Source organism: Macrotis lagotis, chromosome 7 (genome assembly GCF_037893015.1).
Source record: "Macrotis lagotis isolate mMagLag1 chromosome 7, bilby.v1.9.chrom.fasta, whole genome shotgun sequence".
In the NCBI taxonomy this organism is placed as follows: Eukaryota; Metazoa; Chordata; class Mammalia; order Peramelemorphia; family Peramelidae; genus Macrotis; species Macrotis lagotis.
Window position 1 is genome coordinate 56,140,687 of NC_133664.1, and position 24,734 is coordinate 56,165,420.

A 24,734-nucleotide genomic window follows, 5' to 3' on the forward strand; every position below is an offset into this window, starting at 1 on the left:
CACAAGGGAATGAGTGGTAGTGATTCATAGGGTAAGGGGTATTGAATTAATAAATGAACCTTATAGCACATTACTGCGATAGTGTAGCAATTGCAATCTTATTATTTTTCTAATAGTATAAATCTAACTGATAAATTTAATATAGTTAATATATGATGAAGTAATCATTCTTATCTCTTACAGAATTAACTAACCCCAAATTAATTCTTTTCTGCTTAATTCACTAATATAATCACTGAGACCCATAAAATCATAATAAACTGAGTAAATGCTGATTCAGTTCGCAAAATTATCACATAAATAAATGGTATAATAATTATTATATATAAGGTTCTGAAAATGCTAGCATTAATATCTAAATGTGATTTGAGATTTAGTCATGTTTTCTTTTTAGTAAATACTTTTCACAAGTGACTAGCTGTGATCATCAGTATAAGTAAGATTCCTTAATTTCTGGGAACTGAAATTAGGTACAATGAGTAAATGATGTTTTATAAATAATAATAGTAACAGCTCACCTTTTATGCAGGTACAGTTTGCAAAGCATTTTACTATACATTTTTCTACTGATTCTCAAAATCTGTGATTAAGGTGCAGTAATCATCCTTGTTGAAAGGCAGCTGCAGTTTCCTCAACAGGGCCCTAGAACCTACAGAGGCCTAAGGCAGAATTGGAATCCAGGGCTCTCTGACTTCAAATCCAGTACTTTATTTGAAAGTGATGATAATGCTTCTATAAAACAATTTGGATGAAAAAATATTTGTTTGAAAACTTTAATATATTAATATTATTTTAATTTTTCAATACAGTACACGATATAAAACATTTTGATTTGGTAAAAAACATGATGGTTTTAGAAATCAGTTGTTGATTGAATGATATTTTTAATAGCATTTTTAACTTTTAGAAAATATTAAGTGCCATACATTGCTTAGAATTTGAATTGTGCTAATAAACATACATGCTTATCTAAACCTATAATTTATTGGCAGAAATTTTTATTGGTAGATTTGCCTTTCAAAAACACCATTTATGTATTTCCTTTTTTTTAGGGTTTTTTTTTTTGCAAGGCAAATGGGGTTAAGTGGCTTGCCCAAGGCCACGCAGCTAGGTAATTATTAAGTGTCTGAGACTGGATTTGGACCCAGGTACTCCTGACTCCAAGGTCGGTGCTTTATCCACTACACCACCTAGCCGCCCTATGCATTTCTTTCTATATGTCATTGAGAAGAAAGTTAGTTAATGATTAGGTTTCTCTCCTAATAAATTGTGGCCTTTCAAGGAAAGCTGTTAATCCTACCAAATGTTGTTCTCCCTCTTCTATACGATTACTTTGCTGCTTTCTTTCTTTCTTCTTTTTTTAAATAGTATCAATTTGTTAGGGCTTGAAAATTAGTGAAATGCTTCTACTTTTGCTTTTTATCTCAGGATCAAAGGGTGAATAAAGGCAAATTTTCAAGTAAGACTTAGAAGAGAGATTTAACTCATCATCTCCTATAGTTTGAGGGATAGGATTGAGGGAAGAGGATTGGACCAAGGTAGAGAACTAGGAAGAGAAGAGAGGCCTCCTTTAAAGCTTTTCATCTTTGAAGCTGATCACACCTGCTATAGGAGTAAGGTAAGGTAAAGAGATAAGTTAGTGGCTGAGGAAATTGAGTTGAATTTTTAATTCAGAAGACAGACATTCACTAAATTGATTCATTAAATAAACAATAAAAATTTCTGAAAATCATTTCCATTGATTGTATTTTTCTGCTTAAGATGATTGAAGTTATAAGTAGTCTTTGAACAACTTGTTGTTCATTAATATGAACTTATCAAATTGAAAACATGTCAATGAAATGTGGGGGGGCAAGAGGTAGATAATAATTCTCCTAATTTTTCCTTTTTGCATGAATAATAACTTGCTATATAGTTCTTTAAGATTTACAAAATACTTTCCCCACAAACAATAATGCTTTGAGTTAAGTATAGCATTGTAGACCTAGAAAACTGGCACAACATAAGAGATCATTTTATCTATTCACTCATTTTGCTGATGAAGATTCTCAGTCATGGAGAAAAATACTGCCCAAAGTTAGGACCTGAGAGGACATTTGAAGCAGGTTCTCTGATGCCAGAGCCTGTGTTCTTTCTGTGCATCAGACTGATGAATAGTGAAGTATTAGTCCCATTTTTTTATTACAAATGAGTTAATTGAAAGTCAGAGTGAGTATAAGTTGTTAATCTGTGCAATAGTTTTGAGTTGAATATTAATATTAATATATAATTAATATATAACATTAATAAGGCAAAGGCATGAAATATTCAATAATTTAATTTTAATGAGTAAGTCAAATTTAGGAGAAATAGTATGATCTGGTAGAAAAATAATTGATTTGATCTCAAAGGACCTGGGTTCAAATTCCAAGCTTGTTGCTTACTACCAGGTTGTCTTGGGGAAAATACTTAACCTGTATGGGTTTCACTTTCGTCATCTTTTAGATGAAATGGTTGGATAGCTGTTGGGAAAATCCACAACAGTGTGATTATATCCATTGAAGTATAATCAAACTGTCATTTTTGGCTCATTATCTATAATATTGACTGCCTCATATAACCGAATGTTTTCCTCCAAATTAGTTTATGAGCTTAGTCTGGGTCTACATGATTTTAGGTTCAATTTTTTATCTAACCTGTTCTCTTAATTGTGAAGAGAAATTGAGAAAAACTATGAAATGGGAAAAATACTTGCCTTAGAGAAAAAAATTAGGATGAAGTGCTGGGATAAACCAAGTAATGTATTTCTGCATTATTGAGGATTGGTGTTTTGGTAAAAATAAATACCAACAATTTTTATACAACTTACAAAAAAGTATTTAAAGTATGCATATATACGTATACATGTATATCCTTAAAAATTAAATTTAGATTTTTCAATATGCCATACTGGGACATAGAATGTTTCCATTCTGATATTTTAGAGTATTCTAATTTTGTCAGGGACCTGTGACTATTAGGAAGGAAATCACTGGGTTCCCGTGGCACAGGCAGCTATTTTATGCCATGATTTTTGATAGACTCAGGTTCAGTCATTGACTAATAAATTGATTAGGACTAGTAAATGACTAATTGTGACTCTTTCTGCAGAGTCAATCCTAGTTTATTCTTTTTCTCCATTCATATTTTAATATCTAATTCCATGTAAATTTTCCTTTGAAATGAACATTTTATATTTTTTTTCTCCTAGGGATACAGATGACTTATTTAATTTTGTTAATAGCTTGTTTTTACTTAATTCATTTCCTAATATCCTCCCAAAAGAAAAGCAGTTCAATAAACTCTGCTGGCAGATGTACATCCAGTACAACATACCTGTAGGCATCTCTCCCTCTCTTTACAAAAAGGAAGGAAGGGAGTTTTCTTTTTTGTCCTTCTGAAGCAGTATATAAAAATTATTTTAACAGCTAGAGAAATTAGGATGGGACCACAAAGTCTAAGTTCTAAACTATATTTTTGAGTGTGGAAAATAGATAATGTAAATGAAAAAATAGAAAAGAATAGTAATTATTACCGAGTTGCTCATTCAAGCTATTAATACTTCTGAACATTAGCATGACTCTATTGTGATTTAAGTGTGGGGTGCACATTCTTACAGACTCACTGAAAAACTGTTTATAGTCTAATTTTGAACCAGACTAGGCTTACAGAGAGTCTTAAAATTGACTGTACTGTCCTCCACATGGGGAGGGACTAAGCTTCTTGACTTTTTACAGAGGTCAAAACTAGATTTGTCTTTTTGTTTGCTCATCCACACAGTTGTATCTGCTTATGTAGTGCCAAGATATTGTACCAGTCTCTCTAAATTGGTCCTAATTGTATTGTAATAACTTTTCTGAGAATTCTCTTCATTTGCTTCTTTTCTGGCATTTACTGAAATAGCAGAATGTTGGCTTTGTCTGTAGATGTCATAGGATTGATAAGGTAAAGAACAGGATGCCCTCAACATGAGACTGACATGCTGTAGTGAACCTCCACATGAAATATAGTAATATTCATTTCAATATGCTTATTTATTGTATTCATGCTACAATAACTCTCTGAGATATGGAAAGAAAATCTTCAATTCTCATAACTGTTCCCTACCCCTGGATTCTTTCAAATTTTTTCCCTCATCCCCTTTGGAGCCAAATTGGAGTTAAGGGACTTGCCCAAGGTCATACAGCTTTTAGGTGTCTGAGTTTGAATTTGAACTCAGGTTCCTCTGACTTCAGGATTGGTCTTCTGCTGTGCCACTTAAATACTCCATTTTTTTCTAATTCTTATCACATTTCTTTTTTCTCCATTCTTTTCAGTTTCTTCTTTTCCAGTACTACAGTAATTAGCTTTACAATGGATTTTGTATTCATTATCTCATTTGATTCACCCAGCAAGCCTTTTTTAGAGTTTTATTCAAGCCATCAAGGTTTTTTAAATGTTTTAGGCCCCTGGATTTAGAACTCAAAGGGACTTAAGAGATCATCTCTTCTAATTTCTTTTTGGTGCCTTTTTTAAAAATTGATATAAGAGGTACTTCTCAACCAATTTCTCAACATAAAAATTACATTCCTTAAAAGATAAAGAAAGTCACTTAAAAATTATTGTGATCTATCCATCACAGAAGCCTTAACACAAAGGAAAACTCTATCCTATAGCCTTAATAATGGATACCAATATTTTCCATTGTATTTGATAAATTTCTGAGTTTTAAGTAATGTCAAACCTTTTAATGGGATTGATTCAGGTATAGGGATTTTTAGGCTTATGGGCCATTTTGATAGTCTTGTGAAAAGGATCCCTTCTCAGAATGATTTTAAAAGTTGTCAAAGTGGTTTTAAAAACAAATTTATGGGACGGCTAGGTGGCGTATTGGATAAAGCACAGGCCCTGGAGTCAGGAGTACCTGGGTTCAAATCTGGTCTCAGACACTTAATAATTACCTAGCTGTGTGGTCTTGGGCAAGCCACTTAACCCCATTTCCCTTGCTAAAAAAAAAAAAACCTAAAAAAAATTTACTCACATCAATACCTGCCCTAAAAGGAAATACACAAAGCAATGCCCAAAACATTTTTGGATCCCCAGGGCATATAAAAATTATGTTTATATTAGACTGTCATCTATTAAGTACACAATAGTACTAGGTCTAAAAACTTCTTACCTTAAAAATAAAAAGAATGACTTCCCCAGTAGAGCTTTACATTAGAATGACCTGGAGTAATGAAAGTGTTGAGACAGGGAAACCAGGTAGGCTGTTGTAATAATCTTGGTGAGTGATGATAAGGAACTAAAATTAAGTGATATTTATGTAACTAGAGAAAAGAGATTGGATACAAGAGAAGCTGTGAAAATAGAAATGGGAAGATTTGGCATCTGATTAGACACATGGGGTGAGGAGAGGGAGGCTTTGAGGATAAAGCAGAGGCCAGAGGTTCTCCAGAAGCATGGTGGATGCTTTCAACAGAAAGAGGGAAGTTTGAAAGAGGGGAGAGTTTAGGGGGAAGTGATAAGGGTCCAACTTCAACATAGTGAGTTTGAGATAACTCTGGGACTTCGGTTCAAAATGCCCACTAGACTGTTGCTGATAATTGAAGTGAAGTCATTGGAAGAAAGCAGGTGGAAATACCCATCTGGAAGTCATTTCTTTTTAAATGCGTAGAAACTGAGGAGAAAGGGGGAATAAAGATAAAGAAGAGGGAGTGGAGAGAGAGAGAGAGAGAGAGAGAGAGAGAGACAGAGACAGAGAGACAGAGAGACAGAGAGACAGAGAGACAGAGAGACACAGACAGACACAGACAGAGACACAGACACTGAGAGAGAAGAGAGATAATGAATGAAGAATAGCCTAAGGAGATGTATAATCTTCTTTTTCTTTTTTCTTTTTGAGAATGAAGGATACTTGAGTATGCTTGAAAGGCAGTTAGAAAGATCCAGTTTGTTCAGGAGAGGTGGAAGATTTAGGGAGGGATGATTGAGGAAGCAATCTGCTAAAGGTCACAGTTTCTCTTTAAAATAAAAAATTGTACTCTGCAAACTTCAAAGCTAAATTGATTACTTGATTAATTGTATCAAACATTAAGCTGGTGTCTGTTAAATTAGTTTACTCAAAAGTACTCAACTTGACTCTTGTTAATTAAAAGATCTTGACAGCTTTGTTACAATATTTTAAAGGAATTTCTAAAAAAAAAGAGACTTAAAGCATCTCAAATGCCTCAGATATTAGCTTTTGCAAGGCTCGTTATTGTGCTCCTATAAGAAAGAAAAAGTAAATTAGGGTTACTGAGTGCTGCTTTTCTCAATTTTTAGACCTAAAGACTGTCTTCGTTCTATTATGAAGAGAGTGAATCATAAAGATCCTCATGTGGCAATGCAAGCACTGACTGTAAGCATTTTCTTTCATAGCTACATTACAAATCTGTCTGCTAAGATTAAGTCTTTTTAAGCTTATGACTTTTTTTCTTAATTAGCTTCTAGGAGCATGTGTATCGAATTGTGGCAAAATTTTTCATTTAGAAGTATGTTCAAGAGATTTTGCTAGTGAAGTAAGCAACGTATTAAATAAGGTAAGTTCTTATTTCAATAAAATTATTGTTCAGTTTAACACAATTTTGTGGCTTTTTTTTAGTTTTTTCTAGGCAATGAGTTTAAGTGACTTGCCCAAGGCCACACAGCTAGGTAATTAATTAAGTGTCTGAGGCTGGATTTGAATGCAGGTACTCCTGACTCCAGAGCCAGTGCTCTATTTACTGCGCCACCTAGCTGCTCCCTGTGTATTAGTTTTTAAAGGAATCATTGAATTGATCTTTTGCAGGGGATTAGTGAATGACAGCATTGTGGGACTAGTGGGATGGAATTTGTTTTATGAATTACAAATTATAAATGTGTTGATATTTTACATGAAGTGGCAAGGGCAGCATAAATACTGAGTTGGGATATATATGACAATTGATAAATACAGGGCTGATTTTGTGTGTGTGTGTGTGTATGTGTGTGTGTGTGTAAGAGAGAGAGAGTGAGCTCGCAGAACTCAGAGCTTTGCAGAACTAAGTGATTAACTGAATATGTAGAAGGAAAGGAAAGTGTCAGCATCAAAATTTTATACTTGAGATGCTGCAACAATGGTAATATTATTGTCAGCAGTGGAGAAGATCAGAAAAAGATGCCACTGAAAGGGGAGGGAGGAAGGAAGAGAACATGGTAAATCACGTTTATATAAGTTGAGTTTTAAGTGATGAGACATGTATGTGGAGCTATTCTTTGAATGACTGGAGATGCAATGGTAATTATTAGCATAGAAGATAGTATTTGAAGTCATATAAGAAGATGGAAGAGTGATAAAAGAAGAATCATCAAAGGAATGGGACCTTGGAGAGCTAGGAGGCAAGTATAACAAAGTGTATGGAAGTCAAAGGGACAGAGAGGTAGTTTGGGAGTGGGAGGGAGTTAATAAAGCCTAATGCACTAAGAAGGCTAAAGAAGATGGAATCTGAAAACAAATTGTGAGTTCTGTTTAATTTTAGTTTTAAAGTTTAAAAATTGAATTGAAGAGCTCTGCTCAATTTTAATTTTAAAGTTTAAAAATTCATTTCATGATAGTAACTAAAAATTGACTAGTTTACTAAGAATTTGATTGCAGTTTCAACTTTTTATTCATAGATGTATCATTTTCCCTAATGCATTTAATAGCAGTAGCTAGCATTTATATAATCCGCTGAGGTTTGCAAACTTCTTTATGTATATTATCTCATCTTCATAACCCTGGGAATTAATACTCTTGTTTTTTTCCTGGTTTTACTGATGAGGCACCTGAGGTAAACAAGGGTTAAGTGATTTGCTTAAGGTCACACAGCTAGTATATTTGAGGCAGGATTTGAATTTTGGTTTTCTGGTGCCAAGTCTGCCTTGTTAGTCTTACAACTCTTAACTGTCTTTATGATGAAAAACATTTGTATCGACTTTTCATGACTTTGTGACTTTTTAATTAAAATGTCTTTTCTCTCTCAGGGTCATCCAAAAGTTTGTGAAAAGTTAAAAGCTCTTATGGTGGAATGGACAGATGAATTCAAGAATGATCCACAACTTAGTCTAATATCTGCCATGATTAAAAACCTTAAGGAGCAAGGAGTTACATTTCCAGCTATTGGCTCACAGGTATATTATAAAACACTGTTTTGTGTCCTGTTCTTTGATTACCACAAATAATCTTTATTTGTGAACTTATTTTTTTTAAGATTTTATTTATTTTCGGTTTTACAATTTTTCCCCTAATCTTACTTCCCTCCCCCCACCCCCCCTACAGAAGACAATTTGCCAGTCTTTACATTGTTTCCATAGTATATATTGATCCAAATTGAATGTGATGAGAGAGAAATCATATCCTTAAGGAAGAAACATAAGGTATAAGAAATAGCAAGATCAGACAATAAGATATCAGTTTTTTTTTTTCCTAAATTAAAGGGAATAGTCCTTGGTCTTTGTTCAAACTCCACAGTTGTTTCTCTGGACACAGATGGTATTCTCCATTGCAGACAGCCCAATATTGTCCCTGATTGTTGCACTGATGGAATGAGTGAGTCCATCAAGGTTGATCATTGCCCCTATGTTGCTGTTAGGGTGTACAGTGTTTTTCTGGTTCTGCTTATCTCAGCATCGGACAAACTTATTTTTAATTAATTTGTTTAAACAAAGTGAAATTTATAGTAGCGCTACCAATTTAACATGTAAAAGTCGAAAGATAATTTGTATTAGAATATCAACCTACTTAAGTTCATCCTGCTATTCACCCCTTTCAAAAAAAAGTGCTATTTTAGACATCTCTTCAGAGCTAAATAAATTCCAAAATCTTAATTTTCTTGTTTTAATTTTTAGATATTGTCACAGCATATACAATCATGATAAAGTTTTAATTAACATAATACATCAAGTTTGGGCTTTTAAGGCCTTTATTGCTATTCAGTAGTGGTTTTCATTTAGTGATTCTTGTAGTTTGAGCTAAAAAATACTTTAATGGTGCCTTTAGCAGGAAATAGTCAATTTTCATTATTCACATTTTTAGCTCTCTCAACTTCAGTCATTTACATGATTTTATTAGTTATCTCATTTTCACTTTGAAATTAGCAACTATGAAGCTATATGCAGTAGGGAAAAGAATTGAGAATTGCACTGTGTGTAAGTTTGTGGAGTGACTGGTATCCTCCTGTGCATTCCTTTGTTTTGTTCACTCTACCATTGTAAAGAGCTCCCTGAGTGTTAAGTGTGAGAGGGAGTATCTGAGGTGATGTTGAGACTGCCTCATCAATCTCAGCTTCTTCCACCAACAGTGACTAAAGTTCCAGCGAGGTAGAGAAGTCTGTGGCAGTATAGTATTATCTGAAATAATTATTTATTTAAAGATTTAGATGTCAGTGCTAAAGGCCACAGAATTATATGAGTTATTAGTGAGAAAAAGGTTTTGCATGTTGCCAATTTTATTTTATAGTTTTTGTGGTTACTGTGTTAAGGAAAGTATATATTGTCAGAAAGAATATTTTGTTTTAAAGAATTGTGTTTGTTGCCCCCAATTTTAATCTCCATCTCCTTGTAACATGTATATCAATCATACTTGGTTTGTCTTTTTTGCAAGTATTTTCTTTTTTTTTTGACAAGGCAATGGGGTTAAGTGACTTGTCCAAGGCCACACAGCCAGGTAATTATTAAGTGTCTGAGGACAGATTTGAACTCCAGTACTCCTGACTCCAGGGCCAGTGCTCTATCCACTGCACCACCTATCTACCCTTCCAAGTATTTTCTTAAGGGTAAAGTAGGAAAATTCTGGCAGTCTTTAGGGCAGTTGAGGACATAAAAAATATTTTAGAACAACTTTCTTTGTTTCTTGGGATTAGGCTGCAGAACAAGCAAAAGCGAGCCCAGCCCTTGTCGCCAAGGATCCTGGCACTGTGGCTACCAAAAAGGAAGAAGAAGATCTTGCAAAAGGTGAGAGCATTAAGTGACTGCTTACTGACAGAAAATGTCATTGTCTTGGCATATCTGTTTATTAGTTCATGTGAAACTTCAGAGTAGTGATTATAGTTTGATTTTTAAATTCATAAGTATTTTTTGAAATTAATAAATAATTTTTCCTTTAAAATGTTATTTGTCATAGAAATATATAGAAATGCATTATAAGCATATTTAACTTTTATGACATCAACTACATGAACTAAGCAGAGAGCAGGAAGAGGAAATAAAACAAGTGATTAATTTGAGAAACATAGACTCTTCTCGGCCTTTCCACTTTGAGAATCCACCTTGGAGTGGACTTAGATGTGGTAGGTAAATCTGTTTTTCTCTTAGTCTACTTTAGTTCTCAGGCCCCTTGAACTATGAAGATCTCACTTAAATGAGTGGAGTTCTTGAATCTCTCCTTCATCTTACAACACTGCCCCCCCCCAATAGTCTTATTTATTGTTCCTAAGCTGGTAGAGCTAATGAGTATGACAGCACTTGTTGACCATCATAGATAGCATTCTTGGTTATCTAGAAGACCCCTGCCATGAATCCCTGTAACTCCTCTTATCTGTTTCTTGGCAAAGCTAGAGGAAGAAATGATTTTGTGTGAACACTTTCTACTCTGAACAAACTGGAATGTGAAGCACATTCAAAACTATTTTTTCCTTTGTTCTTTATCTATTTTTTTCTTTTGCCTGAATAGAATAGAAACTCTGATTCTTAATTGCTCCTATAGTCAGTAGCTTAACTGGGTGTTGCCCCCCCCCAAAACCCCCCCCAACAATAATTGCATGCATTCCCTTCCCTTGCAAACAATCCCAGATCCATCTTCTCTTGACTATTAGCTGCTTTCTTTTAAAACAGCTTTTATAGGTATATCTGTTTTGAAATGTACTGTCTTATCTTAGGTGATTTAAAGGATTTTTTTTTGCAAGGCAATGGAGTTAAGTGGCTTGCCCAAGGCCATACAGCTAGGTAATTATTAAGTGTCTGAGGTTGGATTTAAACTCAGGTACTCTTGACTCCAGAGCCAATGCTCTATCCACTGTGCCACCTAGCCGCCCCAATTTAAAAGATTTTAAAGGATGATTGTGACCCTGCTAATTTTTCCATTATAATCTTGGTTGGGATAAAAATCCACTTAAACAATATAGAGACTCCTCTGAGCAAAAAAAAAAAAAGAGTTTATTTTTGGCTTTTCTTGAGAAAAATCTCCAAGTCTCTCAAAGGTAGTGAAGATCAAGGAGCTGCCCGAATTGACAGTCAAGCAAAATTATATGGCCTAACTCGATTCCCCCCTCCCTAGCCCCCTCTCTTCCAACCTGATTGGTTAAGGTTTTCAGAGTTACATTCTTTATGGGAAAAATCTATCTGGTAACAAAGAGAAGAATAAAATGTTTTCCTAGAATATTGCCTCATCATCTAGATGGTGAGGATATCAGAAGAAGATTTCTATTGACCTTTTGTTGTCTATCTAAATGAATTAATGTCTGAGTGTGCAAGGTCTTCTTAGTACTTATCATCAAACAAGAGGAGGCAGTCTACCATTCTCCTAGTCTATCATCAAATAGGTGGCTAACTTAGAATGCAAGGTCTCTTCTCTGGAAGTATTCCACTATTTCCCTTCCTAACAAAATCGGGAGGGTGTCTGACTGAGAATGCAAGACCTCTCTCCCTCTTTTTTTCTAAAAATAATGTAAGAGTAATAGTCTGTTTTTGTTTTAATGATTTTTGCCTGAGAGGACTTCACCAGGAATATTAACTCTTAAGAGGGAATATTCCACTCAATCTGACTTTAGAACCTAACCTCTGTTAAGATGTAGCTTCAGCTCTTCATGACTGGGAGTGATAGAATATGGGTATATATGTATATATGCACACATTTAAATATAATTTTTTGATCTTTAAATGTTATTTACTCAAAGTTAGTAATATGATGCTGATTATATGTAGTGACCTCAGTGCATGAATGGGATATTAGAATTTTAAATTGGGAATAATTATTCTTTGTTTCTTGATTTGGAATTGCTTGGGAAATTATTGAATAGTTCTTTCTCTTAGGGAGTTGTAGAGGTTTAGAAACTTATCAAGATATCTATATGATCCCTACCTGACCACCTACCTCCCACAAAGTTAGGAGAGGAGGATTTTTTTTTTATTTAATGAATTAGAAGCCATTATATATTTTTTCCATAAAGACAACATATTAATTAGTTGTTAATAGTAGTTAAACCTATACTATTGTTACTATGCTTGAGGTACATTATGAATTAAATAGAATTCAGTGACTGGCCTGAGAACTTGCTACTTTGGTTTATAAAGTATTTGTAACATGAGTCACTTATGTATTGTTGATTCACTTATGTGTTTTAAAATTTGGGGATGTATCTCTGTAATTTTCCTTCTGAGAGTATTGTAAAAGTTTATTAGGAAAATAGCTTTCCTCATTTCTTCACTTTAATTTCCAATTGTTCTCTTTCATATTCTAAGATTTGTATTGAAGTATTAGATAACATTTGTTTTAGTATAATATGCAGGTAAGAACTTTTGTTAACTATGCGCTAAGAGAAGAGCTTATTGCACTGCATATTGAAAAGAACTGTGGTTAACTCATGCCTCTGGTACTTCATACAAATTACTTAACCTTTTTGCTTTCAATTTCCTTATCTTTGAAATGGGGATAATAAAACTTAAGAAAATTGTTATAAGACCTAAATGAGAAAATATATAAATATGATAGAAATCACATTGTAGAAAATACATTTCTATAGTTTGATTGCCTTTTTTCATTGACATTTAAGGCATTGAATTAATTACAAAGACCCAAAGACAAAGACCCCAAATTTATCTTTTCTTTTTCTATTTAAACTTTTGTTTTTGATAAATACGTAAGCCACAGATGAACTTCAGAGACAAGATTTGGGATTTCAGTGAGGAAGCAGCTCATATCCCAGTAATGTCTGTGTGGGCAGCTCAGCTTCTTTCCAGATTACACCTTTCTCCTCCTTCTTAGTTTGCTTCTTTAAAAGCACCGTTAAGAAGACCTGTAGATCCCTAAACCACCTCAATGGTGCATTCATGATTCTTTGGCCCAGGGGTGTCACATGCTTCATCTGTCTCTACTTTTGAGAATCTATTAAGGGTTATCACAATATCAGAACTATAATATTTCTTCTTTACTGGACACAGCCAACTGAAACCAGAAGCAGGAAAGGAAAAAATTCTTTGTCCTCCCTCCGGATAGCCAAATAGAGAAGCTTCATTCTCTCTCCACCTTTATTTCTATATGTCATACTATTCACAGATTTCTTCTATTTAATGACACTCTACACAACTGAGTAACAGAGGAATTACATAGAAACTGTGATTGATCACAGCTTTTTATGAAAAAATTCAGTAATTACAAATGGCTTAAAGAACTAAAGAAAATCATTTAGGGAGTTAGCTACAACTACAGGAAGAGAAAAAGAGAAAAGGACTTAACCTTCCTCATCTCTCAAAGGTGAAGTCACAAGGGGTGGTCTCAGTCCTTCCTTGACCTTTCCAATAACTATTTCACTAATATAACCTCAAAAACAAGGCAGTATACCATAGATGATGCAGTTCTGGACTTCATCTCAGTCAATGAACTGAGTTCTAATCCCACTTTAGACAACCCTTAACCTCTCAGACTCTCTGAGTTGAAGGTCATAATCATTTTACTGTTATAAGGAAAGCATTTTCTAGCATGTGTATAGTCAGAATTTTCCTTAAAGATTCCTTAAATTGACTGTCTAAGATGTTCTTCTCCACTGAGAGGTTAGAGTTCACTGCAGAAACTTAAGTATTTTTTGTTGCAGTTTATAGTTCATGTTTTTCTGCCAAAAGTTTGTTGCCTTTTCTGTTTTCCCTCTTGCCTTCATCACCTTTAATTAGCCAGAAATGCTGTTTCTTTTTCTTTTTAGATTTTTTTTCAAGGCAATGGGGTTAAGTGGCTTGCCCAAGGCCACATGGCTAGGTAATTATTAAGTGTCTGAGGTCAGATTTGAACCCAGGTACTCCTGACTCCAAGGCTGGTTCTCTATTCACTGCACCACCTAGCCGCCCCGAGAAATACTCTTTCTGTATTACTGTAGTGGAACCCCCACTGTGGAGGATGCAGAGCTGAAGAAGAAGTTCAACTGGGAGAAAGATTGACTTTCCAAGCTGGTTGACTTTCCAAGCTGATTTGTAACCCAATCAGCCTTAGCCCTTTTTGTCTCTTTTCGGGTAAACTGTCACTCTGGGTGTATAGTTGAATTTAGCACAATGTGTATGAAATTCAGCTCTCCTGGAAATGTGAATGCTATAGCAAGGGTATGAGTCTTTTAAAGTGTCATCTATTTTCTTTCATGATAACTTGAATTTTGCATCTAGTATTAAAAGCCTAAATAACATTATTTGTCTATAAGAAAGGGAGAATGTAGAAGAGAGCAAGAGAACTTAATCTGTGTGCTTTTTTTTGTCGATAGATGTGATTATTTTAGTTACTTAAATGAAGTAAAATGATACAACATTGCAAGAACTGATCATGAGGTATGTTTAGCATTGGAATTAGCTAAACTACTTGTTTTTTTGAAAGGGTATGGTCACATATTGTAAAATTCTTTATTTTGCATTACAGTAGTCCTTATTCTCTTGACTTATTATCTGTGCGATTTAAGATAACCTCTCTTATGTCTTAGTTTGCTCCTCTTTGAAAGAAGGTTGAAACTCAGGGATTTACAACTTCAAACTCTAGATCACATGCTACTTTCAAATTTAAGTGACCTGCTATGCTTGGGAGTGGAGACAATATAAGAATTATTTTTTAAAATTTACTATTTTTCAGCTATTGAGTTGTCATTGAAAGAACAAAGGCAACAGCCAGCCACCCTTTCCAATTTGTATCCAAGCACATCAAGCCTCTTAACCAATCATCATGAGGGCAGGAAAGTTCGTGCTATTTATGATTTTGAAGCTGCTGAAGATAATGAACTAACATTTAAAGCTGGAGAAATCATTACAGTTCTTGATGACAGGTAACTACCATTTAAACTTTTTATATATACACAAGAGTGTTTTGACTTAAAAATATTGTCTTTTTACTGAGAGGCAGAATGGCATGTAAGAAAGAGAATGGAAAACAAAGTTAAGTATACATGGCTTCAAATCCTTCCTCTGAAACATATTGACTGTGTGTCTCTGGGCAATTAATCTCTCGGGGCCCTTTGGCAACTATCTAAGTCTATAAATTCTTCTTCAACTCCCCAACCCTCTATTTTCTTCCTTTCTTCCTTTCCCTATGTTGAGCCTCTCAGAATCCATCCAATGCTGGATTACTTGATCACTTGATTGATTATTTGCCTTTGGGGAGGTGGAAGGCACCAAATTATTCATGAAATGGAGAACCCCCAGCACATCTGCTCTGCTTATTGCCATTTAATATCCTTCAGACCCTGCCACCATGATCTGCAGAATTTCACTTTCCCTGCCTTGTCTTCTAAACTTTTATGTAACCTGAGGATCCACAGCCTTTGCCTCTTGCACTCTTAAAATTTAACTAGATTTTCTAAACACCCTGCAACTGAATTTCCTTTTATTAGTTGTCTGCTCCAATTAGAATCTGAGCTTCTTGAGAAAAGGGATTAAATAGCCTTTTTCTATTTATTACTAATGTTTGACACTAAATAACTGCTTTTTCATTTGCATTAATTTTCATTCATTTATTCATTCATGCATACACTGAAATCCTAGACCTGGACAAATACATACCTGTGTATGTATTTGTCTGCTTTTTGTGCACATGTATACACACATTATGCATAATGTAATTGAATGGGATTGTCAAACACTACATTTAACAGTTTTCATGATCAACTGAATTATTTAGCAACCACAGTTTTATCTTAACAGCATCTCATACATAACCATGTTCTGCAATTGGATTTGCTATTACTGATAGTACATGATGACCTTTGTAGGAAAACTTTTGTACATTATATATTTTATTTTTATAGTACTTTTATTTTCTCTTTTCTTATATCTGTAATTTCTGTATTTCAAACATTTATTTCACATAGAGCTGATATTTATTCTGCCACATTGTTTAATGTTTTATTAAATGCTTACAATGATCTTTCCATTAATTTTAGTGATCCCAACTGGTGGAAAGGTGAAACTCACCAAGGCGTAGGATTGTTTCCCTCTAATTTTGTGACAGCTGACCTCAGCGCTGAACCTGAAATGAGTGAGTATGAGGCAAGCTATGTATTAAGAATGCTGCTGTGCACAGAATGTTCTTGTACCTAAGTGAGGAATATATCAGTTATTTCTTTAAATATTATAAATTTTCTCTTTCAAGAAAATTCTCAGTGCCCAGTAACCAATGAGATATTACAGGTGAATTTATAGGGATAGACACTGGATCAGCTATTATATGTGAAGTCTGAATGATCCTCTCTTTTAGGCAGCTATCCATTGCATAAATGTCCCATTTTTATATTTATTAATATTCCATAGTTTTTGTAAATGTAAATGTATTTTTCCTTTCCAAACCATAGTTATATTCTTATAACAAAACAACAAAATAAGTAGTTCAGCAAAACTAACTTAATGGAACAGTTGGGCAGCGTAGTGGATAGAGTACTGACCCTGGGTTCAAGAGGACCTCAGACACTTGACAGTAGCTGCATGACCCTTGGAAAATCATTTAACCCGGATTGCCTCTCAAAACAAAATAAAAAACTAACTTAGACATCAACTGTGTTTGATAGTGTATGCAGTGTTCCAGCACTGTAGTCTTCCACTTTTGTCAGGAGGGAGGGGACTGCAATTTTCTCATTTTTTTGAGGTGAAGTTTGATTATTATAATTATAGAACATGCAATAGATTTTTTTCCTTCCAGTTACATTGTTCAACCATAGGACTTGTGCTGGACCAGATGTTACAACCCACTGCAGAGAGTGCTTCTCACTTCCTCACTCACTAAGCAGAAAGCACTTGTCAGCTAGCACAAGAAGCAGGATGTTCTGTGTCCCTGGGCCCATCTTAGTGGAAGGACATTTCTGTGGACTACCCAGAATGGAGCCAACAGTGAACAGAGAGCTGGCTGAGGAGGGGGTTCAAGGAGAAGGAAGCCAGTGGTATGCTCAGAACTGTCAGGAGGTCTCCTCAAGGAGTTCTTTTTGGATGCTGGCACATGGGTTATGTAGATAAAACTTGAGTTTGTCAAGGCTTAATGGATTGGAAATCTAGGGAGCCAGGTGTCTTAAGATGCTTAGCTTCTAGGGGCCAGTTCTAGAAGGTGTGCACACATGTATATATGTGTGTGTGTGTGTGTGTATTTATGTACACAAAAGTATGTCTGTGGGTGTGTATGTGTACAGAGGTATATGTATGTGTGAGAGAGAGCGAGAGTGAGAGAGAGAGAGAGAGAGAGAGAGAGAGAGAGAGACAGACAGACAGACAGACAGACAGACAGAGACAGAGAGAGACAGAGAGGTAAAAACAGAAGTGGTGTCACAGAAGAGGAAGCAGCTGAGCTTGAGACCAATTAGGAAGCCTGTGTGTTCCTGCATCTGCATTTTCAGTACTTTATACACCATATAGAGGAAGGACCCTTAGGTGTATCACTTACCAGTGAATGTGATGGTTATTTCAAATAGAAGATTAGGGTCATAGGAAAAAGCAAGTTGAACTTCCTCCTTTCAGAGAGGGTTAAATGGCTTTTAGGCTATTTAACTGCAAAATGTAGTTTCTCTGAAAAAGATAGGCAGATAGATCAGGATATTCTTGCCCCATATCCTCACCAAAGTACTCATTATCGAGATGGTGGTTAGGTAGGGCCTTTATTTGGTTCTTTTTCTTACTAGTAGTTTCATGCATTTACTTAGTATTGTTTTTTTTAAAGTCCTTAAATAATAATTTTCACTGCTTATGGCATGTTTCCATGAATGGATATATACATTTAAAAGACCATTATGATTTGATATTGCTTTTTCCTTCATTAAATTCTGATGTTCAGTTTTAGAATATTTTTAATATAACATGGGAAAACAGACATTTACATAATTAAATGAAAGAAACTGACAAAGTTATCATTTTTAGTATGTGTTTATCATTTTAATTTATAGCTTGATAGAAATTTGGGAGTGATCTATGCCTCAAAGATGGATGCTTTTGAAAATGGAATTTTAAGATTATTAATAAGAAAAAGTGAACTGTCATAATTCATTAGATTATATCTCAGATTCTTTTCTCAACCCAATTGCCTTTTGGGATGGAATTTCAACTTGAACAGTTAAAACTTTTGTTGTTACTGAAAGAAAAATGAGTAATACAAACATTTTAAAAAATGTTTATAAATTACAGTTAAAACAGAGAAGAAGACGGTACAATTCAGTGATGATGTTCAAGTGGAGACAATAGAGCCTGAGCCAGAACCAGTGTATATTGATGAAGTAAGTATGTTATCATCTTTGTAACTTTAATTTTAAAATGGAAATAATCAGTGAAGTGATTATGTGTAACTAAAATTTGTCTTAAAAGTCACATCCATGTGCTGAATATCATTGAAAAGAATATATATTTCTGCCATAGAAATTTTTTTTTTATTTAAGGCAATGGGGTTAAGAGTGACTTGCTCAAGGTCACACAGCTAAGTAATTATTAAGTGTCTGAGACTGAATTTGAACTTAGGTCCTCCTGAATCCCAGGCTGGTACTCTAGCCACTTCACCATCTAGCTGCCCCTTGCCATAGAAACTTTTTTTTTTAGGTTTTTGCAAGGCAAACGGGGTGAAGTGGCTTGCCCAAGGCCACACAGCTAGGTAATTATTAAGTGTCTGAAACTGGCTTTGAACCCAGGTACTCCTGACTCCAGGCCAGTGCTTTATCCACTATGCCACCTAGCCGCCCCTTGCCATAGAAACTTTTTTTTTTTAGGTTTTTGCAAGGCAAACGGGGTGAAGTGGCTTGCCCAAGGCCACACAGCTAGGTAATTATTAAGTGTCTGAAACTGGCTTTGAACCCAGGTACTCCTGACTCCAGGCCAGTGCTTTATCCACTATGCCACCTAGCCGCCCCTTGCCATAGAAACTTAATAATATCTGCTAGTAAGTTATTATGAAAATTAAATAATTTTAAGTACAAAAAAAAAGAAAATTAAGTAAGATATTAATGAAAGTGGAGAACTTAGGCTGAGAATGTTTTGTTAGCCTGTACACATATACACATGTACAATCTTTTGTTCTCCAAATTATAAAATACGATTTTCTTGATTAATGTAGTTCATTGACCATCCCTAATTTTACATATACCTCTATATGTGTATGCATGTACATAAGTAAAATGTTTATACCCCAAAACAATGTATACTTTGAAATTCCATTTGTAAGCTTGTCTGCTATAATGGAAAATTTTAATTTGCTTTAACTAAAAAGCTTAATTTTATATGCTTCAGGCATTCTGGAAATGCAGTTTTGTAATTTCTTGTCATAAATAAAAGAACAAGATTAATACTGTAATACAGTTTTATCATTTAGTACTTTCCTGGTGATTTGTCCTTCTTAAGTCCTCCATAACCTTCCTAAAACTTTTTTAATTTCAAGAAATGTGTAGTCACTGCACCCTGGGTTTAAGGAATTAGTTCAGAGACTTAAGGATTTTGTGGACTAACTCTAGGACGTATTTGAGTGTCATGACATTGCCAGTGATTATTAATGTTATGTAGGTTCTATAGCTATTATATCCATCTTACAAATGATAAACTTGGGGTTTAGACAAGTTACATAATTTGTCCCTGATCTCATAACTCAAAGGAAGGATTCATACATAGGTTTCTGCTCACTCTAATTCCAACACACTTTCCACTACATAACATTGCCTCTAAAGGACCAACTTAGACTGGGTCAGCAAACACCCAAACAAATTACATTAAAATTCCACACTGATCAGAACACTGATTCATTCATCCTAACCAAATGGGACTCGTCTAACAGCAGTGTCAATGGAAATTCTTCTCAGAGAATGGCCTTGAGTATTCATGCATTGTGTCTCAGGTACCAGGCTATTTGTTATACTCTAAAGCCAGGAGTATATGCTCTAACATGGAACTACTCTTCTTAAACTCATTTGAAAATTAAAATTGTAAATGAGTGGCAAATCTTTTTCCGCAAATCTGTGTTGTTCTGTTTATAATAACAGATTATTAAATAATTTTTTTGACTTTCAGAGAATGAAGAAATAAGGAAGGCTGCCAAAATTAAAATTTAGGGATATTTGTTAAATGCTCCTAAGAACTATTTTTGGTCCTATATGTTCTTGGGCATGTCACTTGATTTCTTTGGGCTGATTTCTTCTTTGATAGGAGAAAACAGTTGAGCTAGATTATCTTTATCTCTTCAACTATAAGATTATTAAAGATATTTTTCTTCATTTTATTTTATTTTTTGGAGGCAATTTCATTAAGTGATTTCTCCAGGGTCACGCAGCTAATAATTGTCTGAGGCCATATTTGAACTCTGGTCTTCTTGATACCAGGGTCAGTGCTCTAAACATCTTGTCCCATTAGAAGATATTTTTTAAAATAATTCTTTTTACTAAGAATTTTGTGACTCATTTAAGTATCTTTATGACACAAGACTATCTTGATATACTTTTCTGGAATCCCTTTAAACTGTGCACGGGGAGAGAAAAATGTTCCATTTGCAACATTAAAAAGTACTCTTCATAAGGATTCTAAATTGTGCATTCAAAAATAATCTAACAACCTATTAAAATAATCTTTCTAACAACTTATTAAATAGATATTTTGATGATAGAAAGGTATCAATCCTCTGATTACCTATTGGAATCCACTGGATTTAAAACCAGGCTAAGAGAGGCAGTGAAATGACTTGAATGTGCGGGGCACTTCAGACCCCACTGAAAAGGTCTGGGCCTGGCCTTGCTGAAGCAAATGCCCCAATTCAGCTTCATCCCAGGCCCGGCCCTCCTGAGGGCACTGGGGGCTTAGTGTTGGGGGTCAGCTCTTCTCCTTCAGAGAAACAGCCCACTGGGCCTCCTTCTTTTGGGGGAGAGTGATGCTTCACATGCTTCTTTTTATACTTCTTTTTATGCTTCTTAGAAGAAATTGCTTTTTTTAAAGTGACTTGGTAATCACATGAAAAGAAGTTGAGTCATAGTGGAGGGGCCTTGTAAAGTTGCATTGTCAAATATTACTTACCGCAAATAAGGAAGCCCCATTGTTATGTGTGCCAACTTCTTAATTACTAAAGGACAAAATGGACCAGCTTCTACAGATGTTACAAAGTGCCGATCCAAATGATGATCAGCCAGATCTACCAGAACTGCTTCATTTGGAAGGTAAATGCTATTTTCTCATTAAAGCAGTTACTTCTCATGAATGGGACTTGGAGGCATCCTTAAGATTGGTATCCAAACTCTACCTGGTCTATGACATTGTTTCCTATGCTAAAATAAATTGGAGGGTAATGTATGAAAAAGGATGACGCTGTTAGATAGGGGCTGCCTTGTCTGTATTTTGAGAGTGTCCTCTCAGTCTTGCTTATGTGTAATTTGGGGCCATTATATTTTTGTTCCTTTTTTAAAAATTATGTTATCCCAGGTTTAAGCTATTATATACACAAATCTAAGAATCATAGTTTTGTGCTGTGCTGTTTTCTAGGCCTCACTTGACTTCTGTGACTAAGATCCTACCCAGGCTAGTTATAGTTTTGCTACTGCTCAGAATCAGACAATTTTATTCAGAATTTTGGGTGAATTCTTCCACAAATATTTGCTAAGCACTTTCTATGTGCCACCCACTGTACACTGCACTAGAGATAGATATAAAGTTGAGAAATGACTGTCCTTGAGAGGGAGGAGAAGCAGGGAGGAGGAGCATGACAAAATGTGACTGTGGACTATATGACCATATCTTTAATGAATCTTGTATTTTTAGCAATCTGTCACCAAATGGGACCACTTATTGATGAAAAACTGGAAGATATTGACAGGTAAAGAACACATGTTTTGTATCACCACCAAGCTTCTTCCTTTTATTATTATCTCTAAATTGGGCAAGTGTTTTACCTGCTTACATTCTAAAATGTGAAATGATAAAATTCTTTACTTAAATCTATCAAATTTTTACAAATGTAGTGAAGGGCATTCAAAATAATAGTAGCTGTCATCATTATAGGACTTTAAGGTTTGTAAGGAATGTTATATTCTCACTTAACCTCACTGTCAAATACTATATAAATTATCCTCATCTTTCAGATGAGGAAATTGAGGCTCAGAGATATTAAGTGACTTACTAATTTTCATATTCTAATTATGTTCTGGAGTAAGAATTTGAATCTAGCCCTCTTCTGATTCTAAGTCAAACACTGCCACACTGCTTTAATCATTTGGAATTTGACCAAACCCTTTTTCTTTTTTTTTTAAAGAACGATTTTATTTATTTTGAGTTTTACAATTTTTCCCCTATTCTTGCTTCCCTCCCCCCACCCCCCACAGAAGTCAGTCTGTTAGTCTTTACATTGTTTCCATGGTATTCACTCATCTTAAGTTGAATGTGATTAGAGAGAAATACTATCCTTAAGGAAGAAAAATAAAGTATAAGAGATAGCAAAATTACATAATAATGCAAACCCTTTTTCTTAGTGAAGTGAGGATTTAGTTGACTTGCCTCTTCAAAAAAATCACTTGTGAATGCTAATCTTGCTAATGAGAGACCACTTTACTCTGGACTTTTCTTTCATAAGTGACTGAACTCCAAATAATTAAGGATGTTGTGGTTGTATAAGCAAGAATCTCCCAGTTTGACTTCTATAGCTTTAAATTTTACTTGCCATAATGTAGCACTTAGACCAGAAATGAGAATAGGTATTCTCTTCCACTTTATAAGAATCTCAGGCTAATTTGTACAGTACAGTATCCTATTCACATTTATTGTTTAGTTTAAAAAGATTATCATTTAAACAGGTTAGGTTTTTTTCAAAGATTTTATTTATTTGAGTTTTAAAATTTTTCCCCTAATCTTTCTTCCTTTCCCCCACCCCCCCACAGAAGGCAATTTGCTACTTTAGGCATTGTTTACATATACATTCATCCAAATTGAGTATGATGAGAGATAAATCATATCCTTAAGGAAGAAACAAAGTATAAGAGATAGCAAAATTGCATATTAAGATAGTGGGTTTTTTCCTAAATTGAAGGTAATAGTCTTTGGTCTTTGCTCAAACTCCATAATTCTTTCTCTGGATACAGATGGTATTCTCCTCAGATAGCCCACAACTGTCCCTGATTGTTGCACTGTTGGAATCCGCGAGTCTATCAAGGTTGAACATCACCCCCATGTTGCTGTTAGGGTATACAGTGTTTTTCTGGTTCTGCTCATCTCACTCAGCGTCAGTTCATGTAAATCCCTCCAGGCTTCCCTGAATTCCCATCCCTCCTGGTTTCTAATAGAACAATAGTGTTCCATGACATACATATACCACAGTTAGTTAAGCCATTCTCCAATTGATGGACATTTACTTGTATTCCAATTCTTTGCCACCACAACCAGGGCTGCTATGAATATTTTTATACAAGTAATATTTTTACCCTTTTTCAACATCTCTTCAGGGTATAGGCCCAGTAGTGGTATAACTGGATCAAAGGATACACACTTTTTTTGTTGCTCTTTGGGCATAAACAAGTTAGTTTTTAAGTAACAACTTGGCTTATAATTACTTTGTGATATTACAGAAAACATTCAGAACTTTCAGAACTCAATGTTAAAGTGATGGATGCTGTTTCATTATATAATAAATTGATGAACGAAGACCCCATGTATTCCATGTATGCAAAATTACAGAACCAACAGTATTATATGCAGTCACCTGGCGTTTCTGGTTCTCAGGTATGATTGGGTTTTTTAAACTTGCTTTTTTATTCATATAACTTAAAATTTTCTCATTGAAATATTCAAGGATTTTTTATCACTATCAGTTATTTAGCAGATTCTCACTTGTCTTTTAGTCTCTACTATAAAAATATTAAAACAGATTAACATTTTAAGATGAAAAGGAATTGAAATGGTAAACTAAGAGTACTTTGTAGCACACATTGTTGCTTTTGAGTGTCATAGTAGAAACATCAATTGTTAAAACTTTAAATTAGCTAATTTGCCTAGAATATTCTTGGTCTATAATGAGGTAGGTCAGGAGTTAATTTCTGAATTTACTCTGAGTTTAAAATAAAATAAGGATGTTGAATTTATTAAATAAGTAAAACTTTATCTGCAAAATAAAATACTGCTCCTATACTATAGGTTTGGCTACAACTGTCTTTATTATAATAATACATTCCCTAGAGTGGTCATGTTATTTGAATTTGCATTATATATTATCATTGGACTGGAACTAGTTTCCATATTTTGCATAATTATAACTTTGAATTTTGTGTATTTGAATGCATTCAACCATTTCATTGGATTAATTATTCTATTATTTGAGTCCTAGCCATATGCTGAAATCACAGAAATATTTTCACATATCTTAAAATTTGTGCTTTTTTCATTATAACAGACTAGTCTCTAACATTAACATTAATCTAATATAGCAGACTGTTCTAATATACAGAATGTAAATATCTTAGGTATATTCTAGAGAAGTCTTAACATTATGTGTGTTTAAGGGGAAGGACTTTTTTATATAAAAATATAATGAAAAAACTACTCAC

At 34.5% G+C, this 24,734-nt stretch overlaps 1 protein-coding gene across 2 annotated transcripts in view; it reads left to right on the forward strand.

The window, feature by feature from the left end:
* The window catches only part of STAM (signal transducing adaptor molecule), a 65,937-nt gene that overhangs the window by 29,702 nt on the left and 11,501 nt on the right, over nt 1–24,734 (forward strand). For both annotated transcript variants that reach the window (XM_074192942.1, XM_074192941.1), the window contains exons 3-12: nt 6,322–6,397; nt 6,483–6,578; nt 8,020–8,166; nt 9,897–9,987; nt 14,852–15,041; nt 16,155–16,249; nt 18,373–18,461; nt 21,278–21,365; nt 21,964–22,018; nt 23,760–23,913. In XM_074192942.1, the coding sequence (XP_074049043.1) occupies nt 6,322–6,397; nt 6,483–6,578; nt 8,020–8,166; nt 9,897–9,987; nt 14,852–15,041; nt 16,155–16,249; nt 18,373–18,461; nt 21,278–21,365; nt 21,964–22,018; nt 23,760–23,913 (1,081 nt within the window). The remainder of the gene's footprint in view (nt 1–6,321; nt 6,398–6,482; nt 6,579–8,019; nt 8,167–9,896; nt 9,988–14,851; nt 15,042–16,154; nt 16,250–18,372; nt 18,462–21,277; nt 21,366–21,963; nt 22,019–23,759; nt 23,914–24,734) is intronic.